At 40.7% G+C, this 24,971-nt stretch overlaps 1 protein-coding gene across 1 annotated transcript; it reads left to right on the top strand.

The window, feature by feature from the left end:
* The first annotated feature begins 51 nt into the window (after window positions 1–51).
* Window positions 52–17,975, top strand: EIF2S2 (eukaryotic translation initiation factor 2 subunit beta). The gene is made up of 9 exons (XM_058685340.1): window positions 52–212; window positions 5,971–6,148; window positions 7,307–7,410; window positions 11,272–11,407; window positions 12,063–12,163; window positions 12,727–12,875; window positions 14,851–14,907; window positions 16,837–16,922; window positions 17,506–17,975. Exons 1-9 carry the CDS (start codon window positions 198–200, stop codon window positions 17,679–17,681), a joined length of 1,002 nt encoding a protein of 333 aa, XP_058541323.1. The 5' UTR covers window positions 52–197; the 3' UTR covers window positions 17,682–17,975.
* The last annotated feature ends 6,996 nt before the right edge of the window (window positions 17,976–24,971 follow it).

Here is a 24,971-nt window from a genome sequence, read left to right as displayed (position 1 = left end):
GCGCCTGCGCTTTGGCAGGTTCTGCGCAGGCGTATTTCCAACGCTTGGGAGGAGAGGGCGGGGTGTCGTTCCCTTTCGCTGATGCAAGAGCCTAGTGCGGCGGTGGGAGAAGTGTCGGCAGGAGCAACGCTGCCGCTGGGGCCTGGGGCTGACCCGTCCGACTTCCCGTCTGTGCCGAGCCCATTCGAGCTGCCGCCATGTCCGGGGATGAGGTGAGGGCCTGAGCCTGGCTCTAGGGCTAAGGACTGAGGCGGGGAGCCCAACCCACCCCAGTGTGGGAGACCGGGCCTGCGGCCTAGTAGCCGGCCGCCGCCATGTGGAGCAGCCGGGCCTAGGCGGCCGGGAGCGGTAGAGCCAGTGAGGACTTCGGAGCCGCGGGCCTGGCCGCGTCCGGCTCTCCTCAGGGCGGCGGCGCCGAGGCCTGCGTCCTTTGGTTGGCCGGCGTTTCCAGAATTGAGAGCTCGTTGAGTCGCCGTCCCAGAAGGGGGCTTGAATGCCCGGGTAGTGCCCCGAAAGAACGAGATTGAGGCTGGCGACCCCTGCATTCTTTTCGGTTTGACACTGGGGCACCAACTCTCCTCGCTGGGCGCCAGGCGTGCTGAGAGGAGCCTTCCTCAGCTCCGGCGGAGCGCCCTCGTTGAAAACTTTGCAGGCTGGCTTGTCCTGGCCGGTGTCCGCCCTCATGCTCATAACGAGCATTATTTTTTAAAAAGACCGAGGGGTGAGGGAGATAGGACGAGAGGAAAAGATCCTTCAGCCTCAGTAAGTGACTGACCTCGGAAAGTTTTAGGGCGGGAGTCCCTGAGCCTTCCTGAACGGAGAGCTCTGAGACGTGAGCGGGAAAATCCGGCTGCAAAGCTGGCTGGATCGTTTTCTCCCGTCGTGCTTGTACCTCAGCAAATTTTCTCAAATCCTTTTTAGCCAGGTTGGTTCCAGTTCACTTAAAATCAAACGGCTTATGATGAAATTTGATTTTAAGTACTGTCAGTAGGTATTGATCAACACTGGGGGGGAAAGCTACGGCTTACCGGCCAGGTCTCCCCGCCAAAAGCAATGCTCTTGAATTTATAATTCACTGTAAATATTGGGGTGCTTGGCCTCTAGCGCCTTGGAGAGGAGTTAGAGGAAAAAATCGAGGCTTCTTCGAGCGTTGGTGTTTTAGGTAGACCCTGAACGATGCTGAGAATTTCCACAAGTAGTGGAAAGGCCTGATCACAGGGTAAAGGAGTGGTTGAGAAGGCAAGTACATGTAATCACAGAAAGAACATTCTGCAATTTGGTTAAGGTTGATCCCCTTGAAATATAGTGGTGGCTAATTCACAGAAGGATTTGAAGACCAAAATAAGGAATTTCGATTTTATTCTGGAGGAGACTCCAATCTCACATTTGATTTTCCCAAAAACCTTGTAAGATTGTATCATTGTTATGCCCATTTTAGAGATGAGAGAACAGAGGCTTAGAGAGTTGTATGATGTCCATGATTAAATAGTAACTGGTGGAACCAGTAGTAGAATTCCAGATCTATGCAGTATTACCTCCATCTAGATAACTAACAGGCTCTTGGTCTGTTAGGAGAGAAACTGAGAGTCTAAATGAAGTAGGTGGTTCTTGCTTGGAGGTCATGCTCTGACTACTTTATTTCAAAAGTTCTGAGAGTAGCAGCGTCATGCTTTTTTTCTACCCATATTCTAAGCTTCTCATAACCTTTAACAGAGTGCCTGTGTAGTACTGTGGGGTACTATTCTGTGCATGGGTTTTATGGTAAAGTACTCACAAGTGTTGTAAGGGAGGTAGATCAACTAGTTGTTACAGGAGGTAGAAGAAATAGGGCCATTTCAACATAGCGAGTTGGGGAGCTGGAGGATTCAGCTTTAACAGTGGGATCGGATTTTGAAGGAAGTTGGAATGTGAATACATTATTGAAGGGTGAACAGGATTTTATCAAGCAGAAATGGCAGAACCAGCATTCCTACAGAAGGCTTTGGAAGCCAATAAAGTATTAAGCAGCTTAGCAACTTCACAGGTCTGCCAGTCCAACTACATTTTATAGGCAGGAAACAAGGGCGTAGGGAGGTTAACTCGCCCAAGATCACACAGCAAGTTAGTGGGACTAGAACCTCTCAGCCTTTGGCTTCCGCTCTGGAGGTATGTGCAGGATCTGATTCCTCTAGTACTGACGACTAGATAAATACTCTTAGACTAGCCCTTAACTTTGGACTACTTTACAGACTTGTGAGGATCAGGTTAAAATTTGTACATGGAAATGATTTATAACTGCCAGAGACTCCCCAAGAGTAGAATTCCTGGGCTAGGATAGAGGGTTAAAGAACCTACTATTAAAATTTTTTTTCCTCTTTTCTTCACATTTCTTTTTCTTTAAACACTTTATTGATGTATAATTGACATAAAACAAACTGCACACGTTTCTTTTTAAGCCTGGTAATTAAGCCAGAAACTCACTGATATATAACCTTTACCCTGGTAAAGCAGTGTTCTAGAATTATGGGGTGCTACCTAGTAAGGAAAAATTCCCTAATCTGCAGGCATTCATTGTTTTTCAGACCTTTTTTTAAAAAAGTGCTGTCAGGGGGCGCCTGGGTGGCGCAGTCGGTTAAGCGTCCGACTTCAGCCAGGTCACGATCTCGCGGTCTGTGAGTTCGAGCCCCGCGTCAGGCTCTGGGCTGATGGCTCGGAGCCTGGAGCCTGTTTCCAATTCTGTGTGTCTCCCTCTCTCTCTGCCCCTCCCCCGTTCATGCTCTGTCTCTCTCTGTCCCAAAAATAAATAAAAAACGTTGAAAAAAAAAAATTAAAAAAAAAAAAAAGTGCTGTCAGTAGCAAAGATTACTGCTTATTAGTAGGCCCCATTCACAAAGTATCAGAACCATTGGGTTTTCACACAACATGGTAGGATGTTTTTTACAAAAGAAGCTTTAAACTAAAAAAAAAAAAAAAAAAAGTTTCTGATTAAAAATGGATGTGTGTTGTACAAAGTTTACAAAACAGAAGAATACAAAAAATGAAAATTTTCCAGGATCCTGTCACACAGACATGACAGTGCTTAGCTTTTGTTCTCACCTTGCTTCTCTAGGTTCTTTTGTAACTAACATTTGTCTCCTGGGTGTGATGTGGTCATAAAGTTAGCATCTTGGGTAAATTCTGTTGGATGAGAGTAGGTTACCACTTTCATGAAGCATTTTAAGCTACTATCAGCGTAAATTTTTGCTGGTATCCCTTTTCCTCACCTCCAACCCAACCCAGGAAGTTGCAAGTAGGAAACTTTTTGAAAGCTTCGTTGTGGGCTTAAAAAAAACCCAAAAAACTCAAGAGATTCTGTGGTTTTCCATAAGTGCACTGTCAGCAACTATTTGCTGCTCAAAGCCAAACTAGTCTCATAAAACATTTTGAATGTAATAATTTGTAAGTCAGACATGAAAATCTTAAGGAAAAAAAAAAAAAACAAAGACTTTTTCACTTCAGGGCTGACCTGGCCTTATATTTTGGGGTAGTCCTTCTCTGGGCACTACTTTGGGATCCCTAGTTTCCTTATTTTTAAAATCGACTTTGCTAGGTGGTGGGAGTATAATGAGGCAATGAGTATGTGTCTTAAACATCCAGAGACAGTAATTGAGAGAGATGCTAATTATTTCAGTGTATAATTTCCTGTATGTTTATTACTCTTTACAAGGCTACAACCAAACTGTTTCCCTGTAGACTTAAGTACAAATGTTTTTCATAGGATAAGAAAACTGTAAGGCTGCACTGATTTGAGAATCCCTCAAATCTTTGGTCTATTTAATTAGCCTAATAAAGGCTAATTAATATTCCAGAGAACTTGATACTTGAAAAAAATGCAGTAAATTGTAAGCCCTGCCAGACATCCAAATTTTTAGTGCCTAGATTGCTATCCTTTTGCCAAACCTCCATATTTCAGTAATGAGGATACACTAGATAACCTCCTTGGAATAGATTGCAACACTCCATGTAGGGTGACTCAAGGCCTGATGGATCAGCAGTGGGGAACTTCCTCCTGTTCTGTCTTCTTCTTTCTTTTTTTTTTTTTTTTCAAAGTTTAATCAGTAATGTCCTTCAGACTGACTGCATTTCAGAATTATTCATTTGCTATACAATTAAATCTTTTGTGAAAGTAAAAGAGGAAGTCTTTGAAAGAAGGCTGTATCAATTTCCAGAATGTCTTGAAGATCCTTCTCTATTGGGTGAAGACAGTAACTACCCTACCTTATTACAGACCTTAGTTTGATTTCAGTGTAGCTCAATTTCTCTAATGTACTTGGGTACATTAGAATCAGTTTTTGGGATTTTGAGTTTTATGATGTCTTAGAAATTTGATCACCCTGAATTGATGAAATTTGAGTGATAGGAATCAAGAGATACCATGCTTTGTGAACCATGAAGCATTGTATAAATTCTAATAATTGCTAACATTTATTGAGTACTTTTGTGTCAGGCACTGTGCCGAGTGTTTAAATATTTATGAACATATTTACGTAAATTTGTGAGGTTCGGTTTTGCTTCTGCTACTGATTTCCATTTTACATCTGAAGCATGGAGAGGTCAAGAACTTACCTGGAGTAACACAAGTACCAGTGAGAGTCAGGATTTTAATTCATTCAGTTGGACTCCAGACCTGTGCGTTTGTTTAGAGAGGTGGGGGAGGGACAGAGAAAGCAGGCTCCACACTGTCAGCATGGAGCGGGGCTCTAACGCATGAACAGTGAGATCTGGACCTGAGTCCGAAATCAAGAGTCAGACGTGCAACTGACTGAGCCACTCAGGCACCCCCCAAACCTGTGCTTTTAAATACTTCACTAAACTGTTCCAGAAGCTCATTGGGCAAAATGCTAAATTTAAGCATGGTAGAATTTGGACAAAGATTGGTAAGGGACTTAGAGAAAAATTATTTGGGATTTGAATCCAATTCTACTTGACTTCAAAGACCTCTTTCCACTCTACCAGGCATCTCCCCTATATGTTCTTAAACTGTTGTGTCTAAAATAATGATCTGTATTTTTTCCCAAGTGATCAGTGTACACAAATCATCTAAAACAAGTTATAAATTAGTTTTTCACTTATTCTCTAGTAGACATTAGATTTAAAATGACCTAAGAAAACGTTGAATGTTCTAGAAACAAAAAGCAAAGTAAAAGGTTGTGTGGAAGTTTTTCTTACTCAGATAGAGATTAGCTATAGGAAAGGCTGCTGATGGATTTTTATAAAGGTTTATCTGAACTTGGAGGGGAAAATAGTTTTTTTTTTAATCAGGTCAAGTCTGGTATAGCAACCCCAGGTTACAGCCTTAAATAAAACATATATAACCTGCCTAGGCATTGGTTTTCTTCTCCAAAAAATGGGGGGCATAGAATAGGTTATTTCTACGGTCCCTTCCCTAAGTTCCATGATGCATTTATAGTCTCCAAATTTGCTCATGAATTTTAAAAGTGAAGTTACTGTATCTTGTGACAGTTTACGTATTTAAAGGCAGGTGCACATGTTTCAGAATCCCACCTCCACCCCTATTTAATAATACAAGGAAGGTTGGATGGACTTTGTGTGTGTAAAATCCTTTTTGGTACTTAAATGCACCATATACTGTTTTACTTCTAAGCATATACCCTTTAAGAATACAGCATGTTCCAGGGCTCCTGGGTGGCTCAGTCAGTTAAATGTCCGACTTCGGCTCAGGTCATGATCTCACAGCTCGTGAGTTCGAGCCCCATGTCGGGCTCTGTGCTGACAGCTCAGCCTGGAGCCTGCTTCAGATTCTCTCTCCCTCTCTCTGCCCCTCCCCCGCGCGCGCTCGCGCTCTCTCTCTCTCCCCCCCCCCCCCTCTCTCTCTCTCAAAAATAAATAAACATTTTAAAAAGTTTTAAAAAAAGAAAATACAACATGTTTGGAATGTATCATTAAAAAAACAATCATTTAGTTCCTTTTTCTTTATTGTCTTTTAAACAGATGATTTTTGATCCTACTATGAGCAAGAAGAAAAAGAAGAAGAAGAAGCCTTTTATGTTAGATGAGGAAGGGGATGCCCAGACAGAAGAAACCCAGCCCTCAGAAACAAAAGAAGTAGAACCAGAGCCCACTGAGGACAGAGATGTAGAAGCCGATGAAGAGGACAGTAGGAAAAAAGGTAGGTGGTAGATATGAGTCACTGTTGTCTTTTGAGACCTGGTTCTCTTCCATCAGTGTTTCTTTTTTTTTTTTTTTTTTTTACATACAGTGACCTCTCAGCCTGATAAGGTTGTTCCAGTGAAGTTGAGGCTATCAACAGGCCATGTACACTGGATCTTGCCAGATTTCTGATAAACTTGTTCCAGAGAAATTGCTACTGAATCCACAACTTGTAGAAATGACAAAACCTCATCATTCCAGGCCTGGTTTTTCCAGTCTAACCTGTCAAGTCTCTTCTCCAATTTTAATTGTGGTTGTATTTGAGTGTAGGCAAAAAGATTTAGGGCCTAATAGTTTTGTGTCTTAGCAAGTCTGAAAATGTATAGAAGAGATTAAAATTACAACCTAAAATGTTTGGATTTAGATATCAGCACTAGTTATTCCCTCTTGCACAGTGACATAGACACCATTTGACTACTAGAAATAAATGATTCTGTAAATAAAATTTACGCCTGCTGAACATAAGACACTGCTAGTAATGGGGACAACTGACATTTATTGAGCATTTACTATGTGCTAAGTAAGCATCTTGTACATGTTTAAAACAAACTTGAAAAGTAAATCATTCTCATAATAAGACAAAACAAATTCATAAATAGCTCCATGAAAAACTTTGTAGTAGAGGGATCCTAAAATATTCCTAGTGTACAAGAGGGCAGGGCAAATGGAAAACTGATTGAATAAACCCATTATTTACTCACTAATAATGGATAAAGTTTACTAAGAAGTGGAAATAATTAGTTGTGCTGGAATGAAGGATTAAAGTAAGGGAGATGAGAGGGTAGACAGAAATGGAGAGAGAAAACTAGAGAGCCTTGAAAATTGTGTTAGAACCCTGACTTTGCCTTGGGAACAATGAGGCACAATATGGTTAGATTACTAAGTAAATGTTCCCAACATGGTCCCCTAACCAGGTTTTTCCTACAGAGCTTTGACTTGACCTGCCATTGTGTTTTTCAGAATCATAATCTTTGTGGTTTTAGAGAGACCACTGTACTAATTAATACTCGATCTCTCTTCTGATGACTAATTAATAGCTAAAATGTTGGTTTAACTCTGATGCTATGCCTTCTGCTAGTTATTAATAATTTTTAATCTCAATTATCTGTCTTTTTAGATGCTTCTGATGATTTAGATGACTTGAACTTCTTTAATCAGAAGAAAAAGAAGAAAAAAACAAAAAAGATATTTGATATTGATGAAGCTGAAGAAGGTGTAAAGGTAGTATTGCTTTCTTATTGAAGGTAAAATTTGACCTCTCGAAAGGTTGCTAATGACTGATATTTCCCTCCCTTTGTCTTGTCTCTTACCAGCTTTGCTTTTGTTATTAAGTACTTGAACCACTGTTGAGGTCATTTTCTTGGGATTTGGTCTGACTAGGTGTCTTAAAGGGATTATGGTTTAAAGGAATATAAATTTAGGTTTTACACATTGTATTGTGTGCCATTAAGATGGTTACAAGCCCCTTGTCATTAACCACACTGAAATTGGCTAAGGAAAAGATATCTCTGTAAGAGAAATCCTATGGAGTATCTATTCCTATGGTTTCTTCTGTTAAACTTTTGGTAGCATGTTGAAGATACACAAACTTATATGTGTGCCTCTGAGCAGCAAAAAATGAACCCCAGCTTGTGATGGTTGGTGGCTGATGATCATATGGCCTATAGGAGAACAGGAGCACTGAGCCTGGTTTTATGGGGTTCTCTGATCTTGTAGGGACAGGAGGCCCTATAATTGTCTTGTTACTGGATCAGTTTCCAATGTAAATACTTCAAAACTCTTTTGAACAGGGATAGGTAAATGTATGAGTAGGGGGGTAAATAAGAGGGTGGATCAGGAAGGAGATGAAAGTCTGTTATTCCTTCACTTAGAGCTACTATTTTATTTCCTTCTTTCCTTCCTTCTTTCCTTCCTTCTTTCCTTCCTTCCTTCGAGAGAGAGAGAGGGCAAAGAGAGAGAGAATCTTAAGCAGGCTCCATGCCCAACATGGAGCCCAGTGTGGGGCTCAGTTTCACAACTCTGAGATCATGACCTGAACCAAAATTAAGAGGCACCCCTGGAGCTACTATTTTAGACTGTTCAGGAATCTTGAGCAGAGTCCACACATCTATTTAAAAAAATTCCAGGATAGTAGCAATTTGATGTATATACAAGTGAGAAGGAGCAAGCATGAGAACACATGCACATGTACTAAGTGTCCTATTTTATGCCTTCTACCCCAATTTTTCTTTGGTTTGCTTGAACTGAAGTAAATAAGGTGTATCCCACATGTAACAAAGAAATGTATACAGTAATTCATTCAGTTTTAGAAATAGTGCCATAATATTGATAACTTGGTTAATTCAGCAAATATGCATTGGTAATTACAGGGAGTCAGGCTAATTGCTAGAGTACTGAAATGAACAAGATATTTTTCCTGTTTTCAGAGATTATTTTAGTTCAGGGATAATTTAGAGTCCTTTAGAACAAGATGATTTTACCTGGATTCATCTATTCTCTCCCTGTCTGGGGATTCTCTTCTCTTCCTACTATTGTAAGGAAATTGAGAAAGAAATGTTCAGATTATACTGAATAAATGAGGTTTAAATATCCTGGGTATCAAGGTGACATATCAGAGATGTGCTACAGAAGGTCTTGGTTAACAAGATTTTTTTGGAGGCATTTCCTCTAGTAGCTTTCGTCCTGAAGAATTGCTTATGAGCTCTATTCTTACTAAGTGCTTGAGTACAATTTTCTCTGCTATTGACAAGTCCTAAACATAAGAGCTTGTTTAAAAGTATCCTCATCAGGCCGTCAAACACTAAAGTGTTTTTAAGATATTGGGTTACTCTTCTGAATTTTTAGACCATCACATGACTTTAGAAAAATACTGAGAAACACTGCCATTTTCTGTGTTTCACTGGGTCTTAGCCTCAGTTTGGAAGTAGATCTTAACTGGGATGAAATAAATAATAGTATAAGACTAGAAATTGGCTATTGTGTGCTAACTTATGTCAGCATATCCAAGTTTCTCATTTACTGACTGTCATCTCAGAGACTAAGTTAGTATCTGCTTTCTTGTTTATGTGTTATCCAGCTAATACATATGGGCTGATTTGGTCTTTGATGGCCAAATGTGGCATTGAAACTACACAGCTGGGGAAAAAACCCAGCAAACTACACAGCTGGATTTGGAATCTCAAGGCTGAACTTCATTTATTTCCAGTTCTTGCAGCTTTTCTGTGAAGATTTATGAAACTATAGTAGCTAATGTCAGTAATTCAGGATGCAGGCACACAAAAATAGATGATGATAGGTAATATCGACAGCATAGTTCATGGTAGGAAGCAGGACAAGCTGGTGAAAGGACAGAGGAGATTAGAAGGCTGGAGACAGAGACTGGCCCTTTCTGGGGTGTATATGTCTCATTTCTAGTGCCGTATTTACCTCCATAACTATTGCAGCCAATCTTTGGATAAGTTTTACCTTGTCTCCTTCCATTCATCAGGTGACCCTAATTCTCTGGGTTCTGCCTTTTCCCTCTTTCATGGTGTCATCTATTGAAATGATGCCCAAAGACCTCTTCACAGTTTGGTGCCAGGCTGACTGTGGTATAATAAAAATAAATATTTGGTCTTTGTTCCCAGTTCTTGGCACACAGCTCCTAAAACGCTTGTCATGCAGTGACAAAAGTGTCTTTTGAGATGACTAGTGGCTAGGAGTTCATGGATAGCTTCAGGATGGGGGCTGGTTGTCAGAAAGATCAAGCCATGATTAGAGAATTGGAAATTTCACACACACCCCTACTCCTCCAGGAAAAGGGGCTGGAGATGAGTCAGTCACCAGTGGACAATGATTTAATTAATCCTGCCTACATAATAAAACTTCCATAAAAACCCTTCAACAGTGGGGGTTGGAGAGCATCAGGGTTAATGGACACATGGGCTGTTGGGAGAATGATATAACCAGGGAAGGTTCTGCACCTGTCTCCCTCCCTGCTTTTCTTGCTCTGTGCACTTTTCCATTTGGCTGTTACTGAATTATATCCTTTATAATAAACTGGTAATGGTTATGTGAAGTGCTTTTCTGGATTCTGTGAGTCATCATAGCAAATTATTAAATGAGGTGGAGGGGTGTTGTAAATTTGTAGTCTTGTCAGACTATGTGGGTAAAACATGGGGATCCTATCCTTGCATTGGCCTCTGAAGTAAGGACAGTCTTGGACTGAGCCATTAAACCTATGGAGTCTTATCATTGAGCCCATATAGTGTCAGCATTGAATTGAATCATAGGCCACCTAGTTAATGTCAGAGAGTTGGAGAATTACTGTGGAAAACAGTATGTATTTGGTGTTAGGAGGAAAAAAACCCCTCCCAGTGATTGCATCAAAATACTTAGAAACTTCCTTAATATACTCCTGAATACTCCTTTTCCTGCTAAAGATTGTTAATCAGAAGATTAGGAGTCTTTTAAAGATTCTCAGGTGTTTATGACAGTGGCCTGGTTTGGAAATATGGGCAATAATTGTAAGATCTCCAGGCTGATGGATAGAAGAAAGGAAAAGGTCCCACAAAAGTGTCTTAAAGAGGGGTGCCTGGCTGGCTCAGTCAGAAAAACATGTGACTCTTCAACTCGGGGTTGTGAATTCAAGGCCCACGTTGGGCGTGGAGCCAACTTTTAAAAAAAGTGTCTTAGACAATTTCTAGTTTAAATGACAAAGACTCTGAGCCAGTTTGGCCCACCTGTGAGGGACATTTCTTTTTATTATTTTTTTTAATGTTTTTATTTATGTTTGAGACAGAGACAGAGCATGAGCAGGGGAGGGGCAGAGACAGAGGGAGACACAGAATCTGAAGCAGGCTCCAGGCTCTGAGCTGCCAGCACAGAGCCCAATGCGGGGCTCGAACTCACGGACTGTGATATCATGACCTGAGCTGAAGTTGGACGCTTAACCAATTGAGCCACCCAGGCGCCCCAAGACATTTCTTATCTATTACTTCAGTTGTGAATATTTTATTTTTTCCTCCAAAATGATGCCAGCCCGTATCATTTAAAAAAATAGTCCTAGTATCAAAATGTTGAGACTCTTACTTAATTTCTCAGGATCTTAAGATTGAAAGTGATATCCAAGAAGCAGCTGAACCAGAGGATGACCTTGACATTATGCTTGGCAATAAAAAGAAGAAAAAGAAGAATGTTAAGTTCCCAGATGAGGATGAAATACTAGAGAAAGATGAAGGTAATATTGGGGCTCAGCAGCTCATTTCTGTTCTACTCAAGACTTTAACCTAGTGTCTTGGTCCCTTTTTATTATTTCCTGTTCCTTCCACTGCCTGGAAGCTAAAAGGAAAGAGTATCTAACTTGATAATGACTGTTAAAGATTTCATGGGGGAAGAATTTGGTAGTTGTGATTACAATGAAGACATGCTGATTAAGACTATTGGGAAAATCACTGTAACTGGATTTTAAATAGTTTAAAAATTACTATTTTTTGTTAAAAGTGCTGTTTTATTAATTCTAAGTACTAAAGTCTTTAGAGAACTTGAGTATAGTCAGCAGATGGGTTTTTATGGATGTGGATGTTTCTTAAGTGCTTCAGAACAGCTGGACTTTTTTCCTCTCGTTATCCTAGTGCATTATTTTCTCTTGTGTTTGTTATATCAGGAAATAATTTGGTATGTCTGTTATCACAAATTCTAATTGGAGTGGTCTGTTAATGAAAGTTGTAACATCCCTGTCTTTAAGAAATGACAGGTTGTTTCTAATCCTTGATGCTTTTATGCTTTCTGTGGGACGGAAGACAAATGTCTTTGAAGCTTTCATTTCTCTAGATCTGTCCCCCCTCACTTTGTTACTGCCTACCCCTCATTCTTACAGTCTTTGTTATCTATAGCTTTAGAAGATGAAGACAGCAAAAAAGATGATGGTATCTCCTTCAGTAACCAGACAGGCCCTGCTTGGGCAGGCTCAGAAAGAGACTACACATATGAGGAGGTAAGACAAATTCTGTTAAGAAAAAGGGCTAAGATGTTACGAAGAACAAGATATTTATACTGAATTGGAAGGGCCGTTGAAGAACAGACAGTGAAACAGACCTAGAGAGGTCACACAATTAGTGCACAGTGTTGCCTGATGCCCTCATATGGGGCAGCTACCCAGAGTTTGGCAGTCATTATGGTATTCACTGTTCCAACTGAATCCATGAACTTCTGAGGACATGGAGCCCCTTGGACTTGGGGGAAGAGTAAAGGAAGGGGTGACTAATTTTGGGGCCAGAGTAAGTCTGGAATTCACTTGTTGCAGCTTTCCTGAATCTTTTCTATATATCATACTCTCTCCCATAAAAGCCGCAGAATTAGTAGGGTCTCATTAGTTCATTTAACTGTGAACAGGTTGTTGCTCAGCATCCATAAGGGATGAGTCTTGCTCTCATGTAGTGATATGTGTGTGTGTTTAGTAAAAAGTGATGTTTGTTTTGAAGTAAAACAGTGACTCAAGTGGGAACTTTATATTCCTATTAATAAGCATGTACATGAATACCAATTGTTTCTCTATAGCTATTGAATCGAGTGTTCAACATCATGAGGGAAAAGAATCCAGATATGGTTGCTGGAGAGAAAAGGAAATTTGTCATGAAACCTCCACAGGTTGTCCGAGTAGGAACAAAGAAAACCTCTTTTGTCAACTTTACAGATATCTGTAAACTGTAAGTTGGTTAATGGAGAGTCTCCACCCCAAATACCAGATTCTCAGAGGAGTATATGTTAAATGTCTTTATCGTGCACTTTGTTGCAGGTAGAAAGAATGTCGGGGTTGGTTTGAGGGAGGTCACCGTTCAAGTCTGTCCTAACCGTAGATATTTCAATTCATAGGTCTCAGGGCTTGTTTTATTAGGCATCCAGAGGTGAGAGACCCATGAGAGTGGATCCTAACTATAGAGTGAAAAGGGAGGAGGCTGAATGTAGTCCTCAGACAGGAACCTGGGGAGCCCAGGGAGGTGGAAGGGCTCATCAGGCTGGGGTAGGCCTTACAAACAGGTGCAAGAATGAGCTCTGGGAAAGCAGCTGAATTTGATGTGCTTCTTTCTTGGATGGCCGTTGCCAAGACACGATCAGTGAGATTTTAGATTGCTTAATTACCATCACATTCCGTGTGTATTTCAACGCCAGGTCACTGTCTGGGTCTGTCACTTCCCACAGCTCAACCGCATCTCTTCTGAGAGGCTTCTTAGGGCAACCAATCTTATCCATTTATTGTTTGTTATTCAGTTTCATAAATGATACATGCTTATTGCAGATAAAAGGCAAAACAATGATGGACAGAAAAGAGAATAATCTCTAAAAATTCTACCACCCGGAGATAATCACTGGTTTTCATTATACACATTACTTAAAAGATTTTAGACTTTTTTTGCTGATGACAACAGTAGTATATTTTTATTTTAGAAAGCTAGAAAACATAGACATGCAAGAAAATGAAAAATCATCTGTAAGTTCACCATTAAGAGATCATAGTTTAATACTTTTATGCTTAGCTAGTTTTGTGCATGTATTTTTAAATAAATTGGTGTCATACTGGTTTTTAATCTTTTTTTCTCTTAGTATATCACAAAACATTTACCCATGTCATTAAACTGTCTTCATAAATGTTTTTAGTAGCTACACAACATACTCTAACAGCTCTTAGGTGGATACAGTTGCTTCCGTGTTTCCATGATCAGCAAAGCTTCAGGAAACATTCTGATACATGTATCTTGACAATAACTCAGAATATAGCCTTAGGGCAAAAGTTCCCAAAATGCAATTGCTGAGTTAAAAAGAATGGATATTTTTTATGGCAAACATTGACAAACTGCTTTCTAATAAGCTTGTACCAATTTATACTCCCACCAGCAATGTAGGAGCTTACCTGTTTTGTTGTATTTTCACCAACCCTCACTACACTTTGGGAAAAAATAACTTTAAAATTGTAATAGTAGTACCTGGTTTGGAACAAGTTCAAACAATGCCAAGCGAATAGAATTAAAAGTTAAAATATTGACTGGCATTGCTCTGTACTTTTTCCTATGTGTACTTTTGTTGTTGTTGTTACATAGATAGAATGGATGTATCATTAACTTATTTAACAGCTCCCCAGTTGGTGAATATTTAAACTGTTACCAACTTTTCTACTGTTGTGCTACCATGAAATATTTCCCAATATGTTGTCCCCCCCTGCTTTCTTTTAATGAAAAATTTCAAATAGGAAATACATAGGGATTACCATAACAAACACCAAAGTGTCCACTGCCTGGGGTTGGTATATTTTGACACATTTGCTTCAGATCTTTTTCTTTAAAGAGGGCTGTAGAGTTAAAATTACCGACATCTTTGTATCTCTTTATGATCCCTTCATTTTCCTTCTCAGAAAAAGATGTTAACCTGTAAAGTTGGTGTTTACTTTCCTGTCCATGTTTCCAGACATTTTTTCATATATCTGTATTTATAAATAACATGTTGTATGGGCTTTTAAATATAAATAAATGGTATCCTATATATCTTTATTTCAGCGTTTGATGAACTGGTCACTAAAATTCACTGAATAGTTAGGTAATCAGATTAAAACAGTGAACAGGATGGTGTTTTAGACATTTGGTTCCATTTCCAATGAGATAAGGTTTATATATTCCATTTTCTTTTTAGATTACATCGTCAGCCCAAACATCTCCTTGCATTTTTATTGGCTGAATTGGGTACAAGGTAAGAAACTATATTCACATTTATATACAGTTATATATATAGTAGTACTGGATGTTTCAGAGGAACTTCTCCTAACTTGAAAAGGATACATAACACCCTTAGAACATTCACCTGATAATCAGAGGAAATTTTAGGCCAGTGAGGGAAATGATTTCTGAGAGCTTGGCTGCTGAGGAATAGAGAACAGTTTTCAGTGGCTCATCTGTACAGGCCTGCTGGTATTCCTGTCATTAACTGGAATTCTTGGGTCTTTTTATGGAGCAAATATTTTTGGAGGAAACGATTTTCTTAAATCAGAATTTATTTTCTAAATTGTTAATATGAAGAAATAGAGCTTTAGAAGTTGATGAGTGGCACAGGAGAAACACTGAAACAGAGCCTTAGTTACTTCCCTGTCTTCAGGGCTCACCTGTTGAAGGCACCAAGCCAGTCCCTCCCCATTCAGGGAGACCAGAATCCCTGGGAGGCCATCCCAATGAGTGTGACCATAAATACTAAAGATAAGTGATGTAGACTTAAGAGCAGTATGATAATAGCAACTCAAACATGCTCAGTACCTGCTGTGTGAGAGGCACTGTGCCAAGCACTTTTTTGAGTACTGTCTCAGTCTTTATAACAGTCTTATGAACTGTAAACAGAATTTAATAATACCATCTTACAGGTTTGGAAACCGTTTCATTGAAGTTGTAGTTGGTCACATAGCTAGTTAATATCATAGCCAAGATGGCAAACTCAGCTCTGCCTGTCTCTGGAGCTTGAACTCTTAAAAGGCTTACAGAGATACCTAAGGTATTCTGCTCTCTTCCTACTCAAAACTCTTCTTAAAACCGTTTGATGCAATTGGCTACACTTGCTCTGGGGTTAAGGAGTGGCTTACTTTGACTAGTGGTGGATACGTAGGCTCTGTTGTAGAATTGTGTTTTAAATGTAAATTTGTTACTTTATTTGTAACTTACATAAACTAATGCAGTAAAAGCTACCAGTGGTTTTCTTAGAATAATTTTAGTTTTTGTAGAGGTGGGGTATTAAAACAAGTTGTGACCAGTGAACTTATGGTCAATGGGCTAAATATTATGGCGTTGTTGAGAAAATTCCATTTCTTTTGACAGTGAATGGAAAAAAACTCTTACATCGAGCATTGGGATCACCGTAGCCTGGAGATTAAGGGTTACAATCTGTGGAGGATAATAAACCTTATAGTTAAAGGAGAATCACAGGAGAGGTTCTTACAAAAGGCAGTTTTATAATGAGATATAAAACAAATGTAAATTTAATGCTACCTGGCTGAATTTTGTTTCACTTTGTGATTTGTAATTTTTAACAAATGATGTCTAGCCCAGAGCTTTACCAAAAGTGCTTGTCAGCACCTTTTCAGAAAGTTTCTCTTTAAGCACCATTGACAATATGTGGCCTGTGAGTTCAACTGTACTTCTTTATTGGTAACTTTATATAGTTCACACATTCAATGTTCAAATGGTTTTTAATATGTTGACATAGTCGAACCATTACCACGACCCATCTTAGAATATTTTCATCACCTATGTGACTGAATCAAAACATTTAGTGCTTAAAATTTTTAGAGATACAACTCCCTATTTTTATATTTATAGGCCCCCTCACTGTCTAGTACATGGTATACATTCATTAAAAGTGTTTTTCTTTGTTGGATGAATAAGCCATCACAGAATCAATTTGTTTTAGACTTAAAGGTTACTAGAGACTTGGTTGGTTGAAATTGGATTTAATGTTAGGAAATATGGGTAGGTCATCAGGCACCAACTACTTAAAAATAAATCTTGAGAAACCAGGTGGTATCGGACTGCTCTAGAACTTATGCCACTGAATATGTTTTAAATTCATCAAGTGTATAAAGGTCCTTTGGTTCCTTACAGGAAACAATAATGGAAATATTTTTGCTTTCTCTCATAGTGGTTCTATAGATGGTAATAATCAACTTGTAATCAAAGGAAGATTCCAACAGAAACAGATAGAAAATGTTTTGAGAAGATATATCAGTAAGTACATAATTCCATAATCTCGCTCTGAAATGTTCTCATCAGGCTGCAGTATTTTGGGGATGAGGGAGAATGATAATGATGGGAAGGTGGGACAGCAAGGTGACTTCTTGGCAGCTGTGTAGCAGGGAGAAGGGTTTGGATTTTTCTTAAGGTGCAGCAGACCAAGGCTGCTGGTTGGTTGTAGGCTGAAGGCCAAGTCAGAAGTCAGAGAAATCTGTTTGCATTCAGGCCTGGCCTGTCTTTATCATCTTCCTAATGACTTAAAGTTGGCAGGTCTGTTCCCACCTAGGTAACCTAGGAAGTTCTGAGTGGCTCTCCTGTAGACAGATCCAGGAGTGGCATCTGGCAAGCACCCCTACCTCCTTGGACATTTGGAGTCTTTCAGCCCATGATTTAGTGCCTGAAGTATCACAGCAAACACCTTGTGTCTTTACCCCTAGAATATCTTAAGTTAAGCTAAAGTTTTCCTTGGTCTGGGTACCATTTGGGCTTATGTTGTTCTGTGTAGAGTATGTTTGAGAGAAGAAACTTCTGGCTCACTGCAGTCAACAGATAATTCTGTATGTTGCTTTTTCTGCAGAGGAATACGTTACCTGTCACACGTGCCGATCACCGGACACAATCCTGCAAAAGGACACCCGACTCTATTTCTTACAGTGCGAAACTTGTCATTCTCGATGCTCTGTTGCCAGCATCAAGACCGGCTTTCAGGCTGTCACAGGCAAGCGAGCACAGCTCCGTGCCAAAGCTAACTAATTGGCTAACCACCACTGATTTTCAAAGTGTGTTGTGGAGATTTGGCTGGACAGGTTTACCATCAAAGTGGATATATCATTGTATTAAATACAAGATAGAAAAGCTGCCAAGTTTTTTGGCTTGTGGCTGGTTGGTCTGAAATCTTTGCAAGATGCCGATGCTCAAGCTGTTGACCTACTCATTGCCTACTTTAACAACTGTCAGAAAAACATGATGGGGTAAGGCGGTGCTTTTTTAAAATCGTTCATAGACTTATGTAAAATGCAAGATAAATTAAAGTTATTATAACAGTGATTCTTTCAACTTGGTTTGTCCTTCAGTTTTCTATAAAAACTGTGCTTAAAATGAATTTAGCAAAAACAGTTTATGCCTGGGCTCCGGTGAGGGCTTTATAGTCTCATCCTGTGAAACTGGAGATTGGTAGGTGCTTCAGCTGGGCAGCCATTTTTCTTCTCAACTTCTCTGGAGATAAAGCTTCACATGAGAGAGAGGGTGGCTGGAGCATGAGATCTGGGAGGACAGCCTGTTTTCAGTGTCAGGGGACGATTTCATAGATTTGAATTCTTTTCATTATGTGAGGATTGTTGCTACCGCCTGACTGCCAAATCCTCCTGCTGTTACCATATGAAGGAATACAAGGTGCAAGGTACCCTCCCCCTCAGAATTCCCTTTCTTATTGACCACTAAGAAGATCTTAGAAACCTAGCCTTTATGATAACTGGCACATGGAGAAAAAACCCTAGTTGGGAATCTATTGGTGAGGAAGCAGCGTGGCATGTACTGTACAGAGAACTTGAGTTTGACCTATGACCCTAGGGAAAGCTTTTCTTTTTCCTCCCTAACTTGTGTTCTGGGTTTGAAAAAGGCCCACTACAAATGTTTTTCTATTTTGTATATTAACAGTAGCTTTTCGGTGTGACCATGAGAAACCAAGAGGTGATGCTGCCTGTGTGGTGCTTTTGGTGCCTCCAGTTCTGCCTTCTAAGCATTTGGCCAAACGGTTATTTCTCCATTCAGCACAGGGAGAAAGATCCCTTCACGTGTCTGCTGTGATCTGTCTTGCACACACTTCAGAGGATAAGGGCATATCGCTGTTCCTCACACTCTTGTTGCCAGACTCCTAAGTGGCCCCAGGAGCAGTCACTCAGCCCTGAATGTCTTACCCATGTTGTTTTTAATCACTGTGACCTTTAAAGTACAGGCCAAGTGTTGTAAAACATCTTGGCCATGAAGTGGTGGAGGGAGGAGAGTATTTCCTCGACTCAATAGGTCCCAGGGAAACCACACACTGGCTGAGCTGCCACCACTGCCCTGATGAACTCAACTGTTTATGATGCCATCTTCCTTATTTTGTATCTATGCCCACATAGTTCCCAATGTCGGATGTTACTGCGTGAATAAAGCAAGGATGAGTGCCTCTTTTGTGCTCATCAATGAGCGCTCCATTGCTTTTGTGTGTGTGTATATATGTGTTTAATTCATTTATTTACTTTAGTGGGACCCCTTAAAGAAGATAAGATTTTACAATTTTACCTGTGGGACACAGTTATATTTGTGGTTTCAACCCAATTTTAACTTCATTCTCAAAACAGTCCCTGGACTAATACTAACCTTTTAAGATTGTTGAACTGAAATGGGATTAACTCTGTATTAACCCATTCAAAACTGTGGGCTGCTCTAAGTTACCCATTCCCAGTAGTATCAACTTCATCTCTCTTACCTCTCACTAACCAGCTCAGCAGCAAGGAACCTTCTGTAGGGTGACAAAGCAAAAGGCAACTGAGAGTTTTTGATCAAGATCCACGTTTTGGTTGTGAGAGGGGAACCAGACCACCATCTCCAGAGTGTGTCTTGAGTGTTCCTAATTATGCAAAGGGGGGAAAAAAGGGTTCCATTGGTGGTTAAAAAAAGTTTGAGACTAGATGAACACGTTCCATGACTACCTAGGAAAAGTCTTTAGTACGCTGATAGGTATTTTCATGACTACATAAACGGGCAGTTCTATCTCTAGTCTTCAGAAAAACCTTTCTGACTCCATCTTGGCTCATTCCCACCTGCCCACTGCATGTAAAAAACTGTTTCTCCTCCCAGCCCACCATAACATAGGCACCGAGAACAAGGGTTTTTGTTCACTCATGCACCCCTCCCCCAAGTACTGAGAGCAAGTAGTAGGTGTTCCAATACTTGAGTTTGCTTAAAAGCATAGAATATGCAAACTTTTATAGTCCCTTCTCTCCCCCGCCCCAACATCAGTCTTAAGTGTTCTGGCAGAAAAAAACTGCTGGGCTGGACATCTGGAAAGAAATGCTGTTGTGGTATATGAGGCCCAGTCTGACCTGGTTTCCCCCACCCCGATCCTTTGTACTGGCAATTCTAAGGTTTCACATTTGAACAGAATATTAGGTTTTGCATTATGTTTAGAAGTTGGACTTTGTGGGGCGCCTGGGTGGCGCAGTCGGTTAAGCGTCCGACTTCAGCCAGGTCACGATCTCGCGGTCCGTGAGTTCGAGCCCTGCGTCAGGCTCTGGGCTGATGGCTCGGAGCCTGGAGCCTGTTTCCGATTCTGTGTCTCCCTCTCTCTACCCCTCCCCCGTTCATGCTCTGTCTCTCTCTGTCCCAAAAATAAATAAAAAACGTTGAAAAAAAAAAAAATTAAAAAAAAAAAAAAAGTTGGGCTTTGTAGCATGTGGTATACTTTTTTAATTGAAAAGATGGATTTATAATTAAAAACTTAATCCCCATAATCCTACCAACATAGAACCTTTTAGTACCAAGAACAGTTTTCCAAGTTAGTACAGTTTTCATAATTTTTTAAAGCTGCAAAGAGTTTTCCATGTTCTACCATAGTTTATTAAATTAGTGCTCAGATGATGCGTGTTTGTTAATTCTTGGTAATACTAGGAGTATGAGCTCTGACCAATCTGGAGTGACAGTCCTCTGCCATTGATTATATTCTGTATTCTCATCTATAAAGTATGAAAATGCCTACCTCAAAGATGGTGAGACAGTATATGCCAAGTGCTTAACCCTGTCTGACACCTGGAACTATTTTCCTTCTGTTGAATACTTCTTAGACTGAATTTCTACAGTCAATGGGCAGACTTTAGGGTAGCCAAGTGTACAAATCCTGAGAACTGTGGGTATTGCTTCTATTTTTATGGTGACGGTGGGTTTATTGGGCTATTATAGACGCTCTCAGGATGGTTGCCTGTCTCACAGTGATCCTGATAAACCTTTGGCCACAGGTGCATCAAACTCTCCCAACACTGTGCAACAGAGGCATAGTCCTTGGAGCTTTGTCACATTAATGGTGCTTTTGAGAAGAAAGGACCAAACTCCTACTGGGTCCCCTGTGTCTGTCATGGCTCCTGTCCTTTCAAACCTTCCCTGACAACAAAATATTACCAAAATGTTCTGAGCACTGCCCCTTGATTTAAGCTTGGCTTCTGTTTTATTAATACAACACTGGAAGACCAACTGTTGTAAAGGCTAAGTATGATGGATATTCGTTTTTTGTTTTTTTTTTAAAGTAGGCTCCACGCTCAACATGGGACTTAAACTCATGACCCTGAGATTTTGATTCACATGCTCTACTGACTGAGCCAGCCAGGCACCCCTCTGTTCTTTTAATTTATTAATTGAATATTCTTAAATAACTCTAAGCTATTCCTAAATATTCTTAAATCTGTTATGTAAGTAGCTAGCACTACCAAGTCCCAACTTTGTGCCAGTCCCTGTTCTAGTGCTTTCTTAATCAGCACAGCGACTCTTTGAGGAAGATATACTATTCTTCCCATTTTATAGATGAGGAACAGAGACTCAGAAAGGATAAGCAACTTGCCCAAGAGGTTGTAGTCCCAGGCATTCAAGCTCCAGAGCCTGTGCCTGGCCTCTGTAACACTGCCTCTCTGCAACAATGTCATATGTTCAATAGTGTTACCTGAATGCCTGCAGCAAAAGGCAGTCCCCGGCCCTCCAGGAGCTTATAGTTTCGTGACAATAATAGGTGTGCTAATAATAATAACCAGCTGTAAATATAGTCTGGTAAGAGGGGTGACAGAAGTAGGGACGGCCACAGCTAACTCAGGCCAGGAAGGTGACTAACTCAGGCCAGGAAGGCCAGATAATGAGCCAGATGAAGACAGAACATTCCAGGTAAAAGCAGCTGGAGCTGTAAAGACACAGAACCCAGATAGTTCCTTCCACAGTTAAGTTCTATGTGCTTGACAACAGGGGTCAGATTGGGAGATAGAAGACATTGAATTAGAAAGAAAGGAAAGGGGTCTGGAGTTTACCCACTGGGTAGTGAATAACTAAATGATGGTGCTAAAGAAGACAGACGTGGGAGGCAAGCATCAGGGAGACTAGTTCAGAGGTGACTTTTACAAAGTCCAAGTAAGAGAGAAAGAAGGGCCTAACCTGAGGCAATGGGATGGAGACAGGTTAGAGCCAAGACATACCAAGGAAAAATTAACATGACTTGATGACTAGAGAGAAAATGCTGACATGGGTAACAGGTGGACAGTGGTGCCATTCCCCAAGATGTGGACGCCTGAAGAAAAAGACTCGTAGCTGGGCAGGGCAGGCCTAGACTGTGGTGCTCTTGGGGAGCACTGAGTTAGAGATGGAGATAGGGAGGCATTACTGTGGAGTCTGAAGCCATTGGTTTGGTTAGCCAGGAAGCTGTATAGAAAAAGAGGGTAGAGAGGTATGCATAAGAAGAAGAAGGAGCAGAGTACAAAGGAGAAGGAGAAAGCCAGGAGAGTGTGCCATCACAAGAATCAGGAAAGAAATTTCAGAGTCAGGTTGTGACAGGGCATGTGGGAAAGGACTGCCCAGGTGTGCATCCTGCCTTCCCCTCTTCCCAGGGGACATGTTATTTGGCAAACTATTCAACCAAAGTTCATGATTTCCCAAACCTGTAACATGAGAGGAGTATCTCCAGCTCTAAGGGATTATTCTGAGAGTTAAATAATGTGATCCATGTTCAAGAACTAGAGCACCCCAGAAATGCACACATATATACATATATATGTTATATCCCTTTCTAAAGTCCAATGCTGCGGGGGGTGGGGGTGGGGGGCAGTGGGGGATAAGCGACGTATAATTAAGAACACAAAGGTAGGGGCTCCTGGCTGGCTCAGTGACTTAATCTCAGAGCCATAGCTTCAAGACCCACGTTGGGTGTGGAGATTACTTAAAAAATAAATAGGGGCGCCCGGGGGGTTCAGTTAAGTGACCTTGGCTCACAGTTTGTGAGTTAATCCCTGTGTTTGGCTCTGTGCCGACAGCTCAGAGCCTGGAGCCTGCGTCAGATTCTGTGTCTCCCTCTCTCTGCTCCTCCCCTGCTCATGCTCTCTCAAAAATAAACAATCAAAAAAAATTTTTTTTAATAAAGTTAAAAAAAAAAAAAACCCACAAAGGTAGATGCTGGGTTGAATTGTTTGCATATGCTCCATAGTTATTTGACTAAGCTACACATCCGATTTTAAAACTCTCTTTAAAGCCCTTATGGGCAAGAATGAATGAGACAGTCTCTGGCCTTAAGACAGCTCCCTGTGTGGTCATGGAACTGAACACTGGGGTGGGCAGGGGGTAGAGGAGAAACGGCAGGTAGGTTTTAGAGGTAAAAGGGGGCTTATTGTTAGAAGGCGCTAGGATGTGGACAAGAAATGGGGTCCATGTCAGAAAGTGGGACTGGGTGACCCTGTGTTTGTTCTGTGCACCTGGAAAAGCCAAACCCATGTACTTGCCCAAATAAGCCCTGGCCGCTGCACCTTTGTATGAGGAGACCCTGATCATCTTGGCTCCCTCAGGAGGTAGACTGAGGCAGGGATTCAGGGAGGGGTATGTGTGCACCAGGGGTCCACTCACCAGTCAGAGGAAGCAGGTATCGTGTCCATCCATCCATACATGCAGGAGGGCCAGCTGGGCTTGCCCCACAGGCTTAGTGACCAGATGGACACACTGCTCCTGACTGCAGTAACTCTTAGATGTAGGGGGAAAAGCCTTCTTGTTATTATCTTCCTTTGTCTCCTTTTTATAATATTCTATTTAATGTTTAACTTTACATCTAATATTTAACTAGAAATTAAATATTACATACATACTGAAATACACTTTGGGAAAGGGTGAATATAAAAATAAGAGAAAAGAAACTTATGGTCTGTTATTTTTTTAAGAGAAAAATCACCTAAATCTGGATTAGGTGATAAGTGAACTCATTAGGTATTGTCATAATAACAGTGCTCTTTTCCACTTTTCAGATGAGGAAGATGAGGCTCAGAGAGGTTAACTGACTTGTCTAAAGTATACAGCAAATAACCTGCACTGGAACTCAGTTACACAAAGTCTATACTCTTAGCCCAGTCCCCCTAAAGTAGAGCAAACTACTTAACCTTTTGAGCCTCAGTCTGTGTTCAGATTATCTACTGATATATAACAAATCACTCTAAAACTTAGCTTAAAATGATGATCACTGATTATTATCCTTCATGGTGCTGGACTTTGACAGGCCTCAGCTAGGCAGTTCTGTCTTGGTTCTCAGTCAGTGGCTGGGCTGGAGTCATCCTGAAGGCTTCCTCATTCATGTCTGACAGCTGATACTGGTTATCAGCTGGAACTTAGGGCTGTCATGTCAGGCTTCTCCATGTGGCCTGGGCTTCACAGCATGGTGGCTGGGTCTCAAGACACAGAAGTAGAAACTACTAGTTCTTAACACAACTGTGAGACTGGCCTAGCATCACCATCACTGTATCCTACTGATTAGAGTCCAGATAAAGGGGAGAGGACAGAAATACCAGCTGTCAATGGGGCTAAGTTTTAGAACTTCCGCATCTATAAAATCTGTAAGATGGACATAACTGCACAATGAAGACCTGTTATTTTTGTCATGCCAAACTTCCCTTCTTCTAGCAGCAGAACTCCTATTTTCCTTTTGGGGATTCTTCCCTTTCCCTGTCCACACTCATAGGCCCTGTGGCCATGCTCTGCCACCACTTAGAACCTGTCTGAGAACAATGCTAAGAGAGGAGACCAAGCTGAAGAATAAAGAAATACATTCCTGATGACAACTCTTGAAGCCCTGCATCCACTGGGTCTGCATAACTGTATCTGGAACTTTAAATTGGTGAAACAGTAAACTTCCCCCTGCTTAAGCACATTTGAGTCCAGTTTCTACAACTTGTAACAGAAAGTTCATATTACATCCACCTAAAAGGTGGTTATAGAGATTAAATAAATGTAAAATGTGCCTTTTACACAGCACATATTCACAAGTTTTATTTACTG

The sequence above is a fragment of the Neofelis nebulosa genome, chromosome 9 (genome assembly GCF_028018385.1).
Source record: "Neofelis nebulosa isolate mNeoNeb1 chromosome 9, mNeoNeb1.pri, whole genome shotgun sequence".
In the NCBI taxonomy this organism is placed as follows: Eukaryota; Metazoa; Chordata; class Mammalia; order Carnivora; family Felidae; genus Neofelis; species Neofelis nebulosa.
The sequence above is the reverse complement of the archived record's forward strand: the minus strand, read 5'-3'. Positions and strand labels throughout refer to the sequence as shown.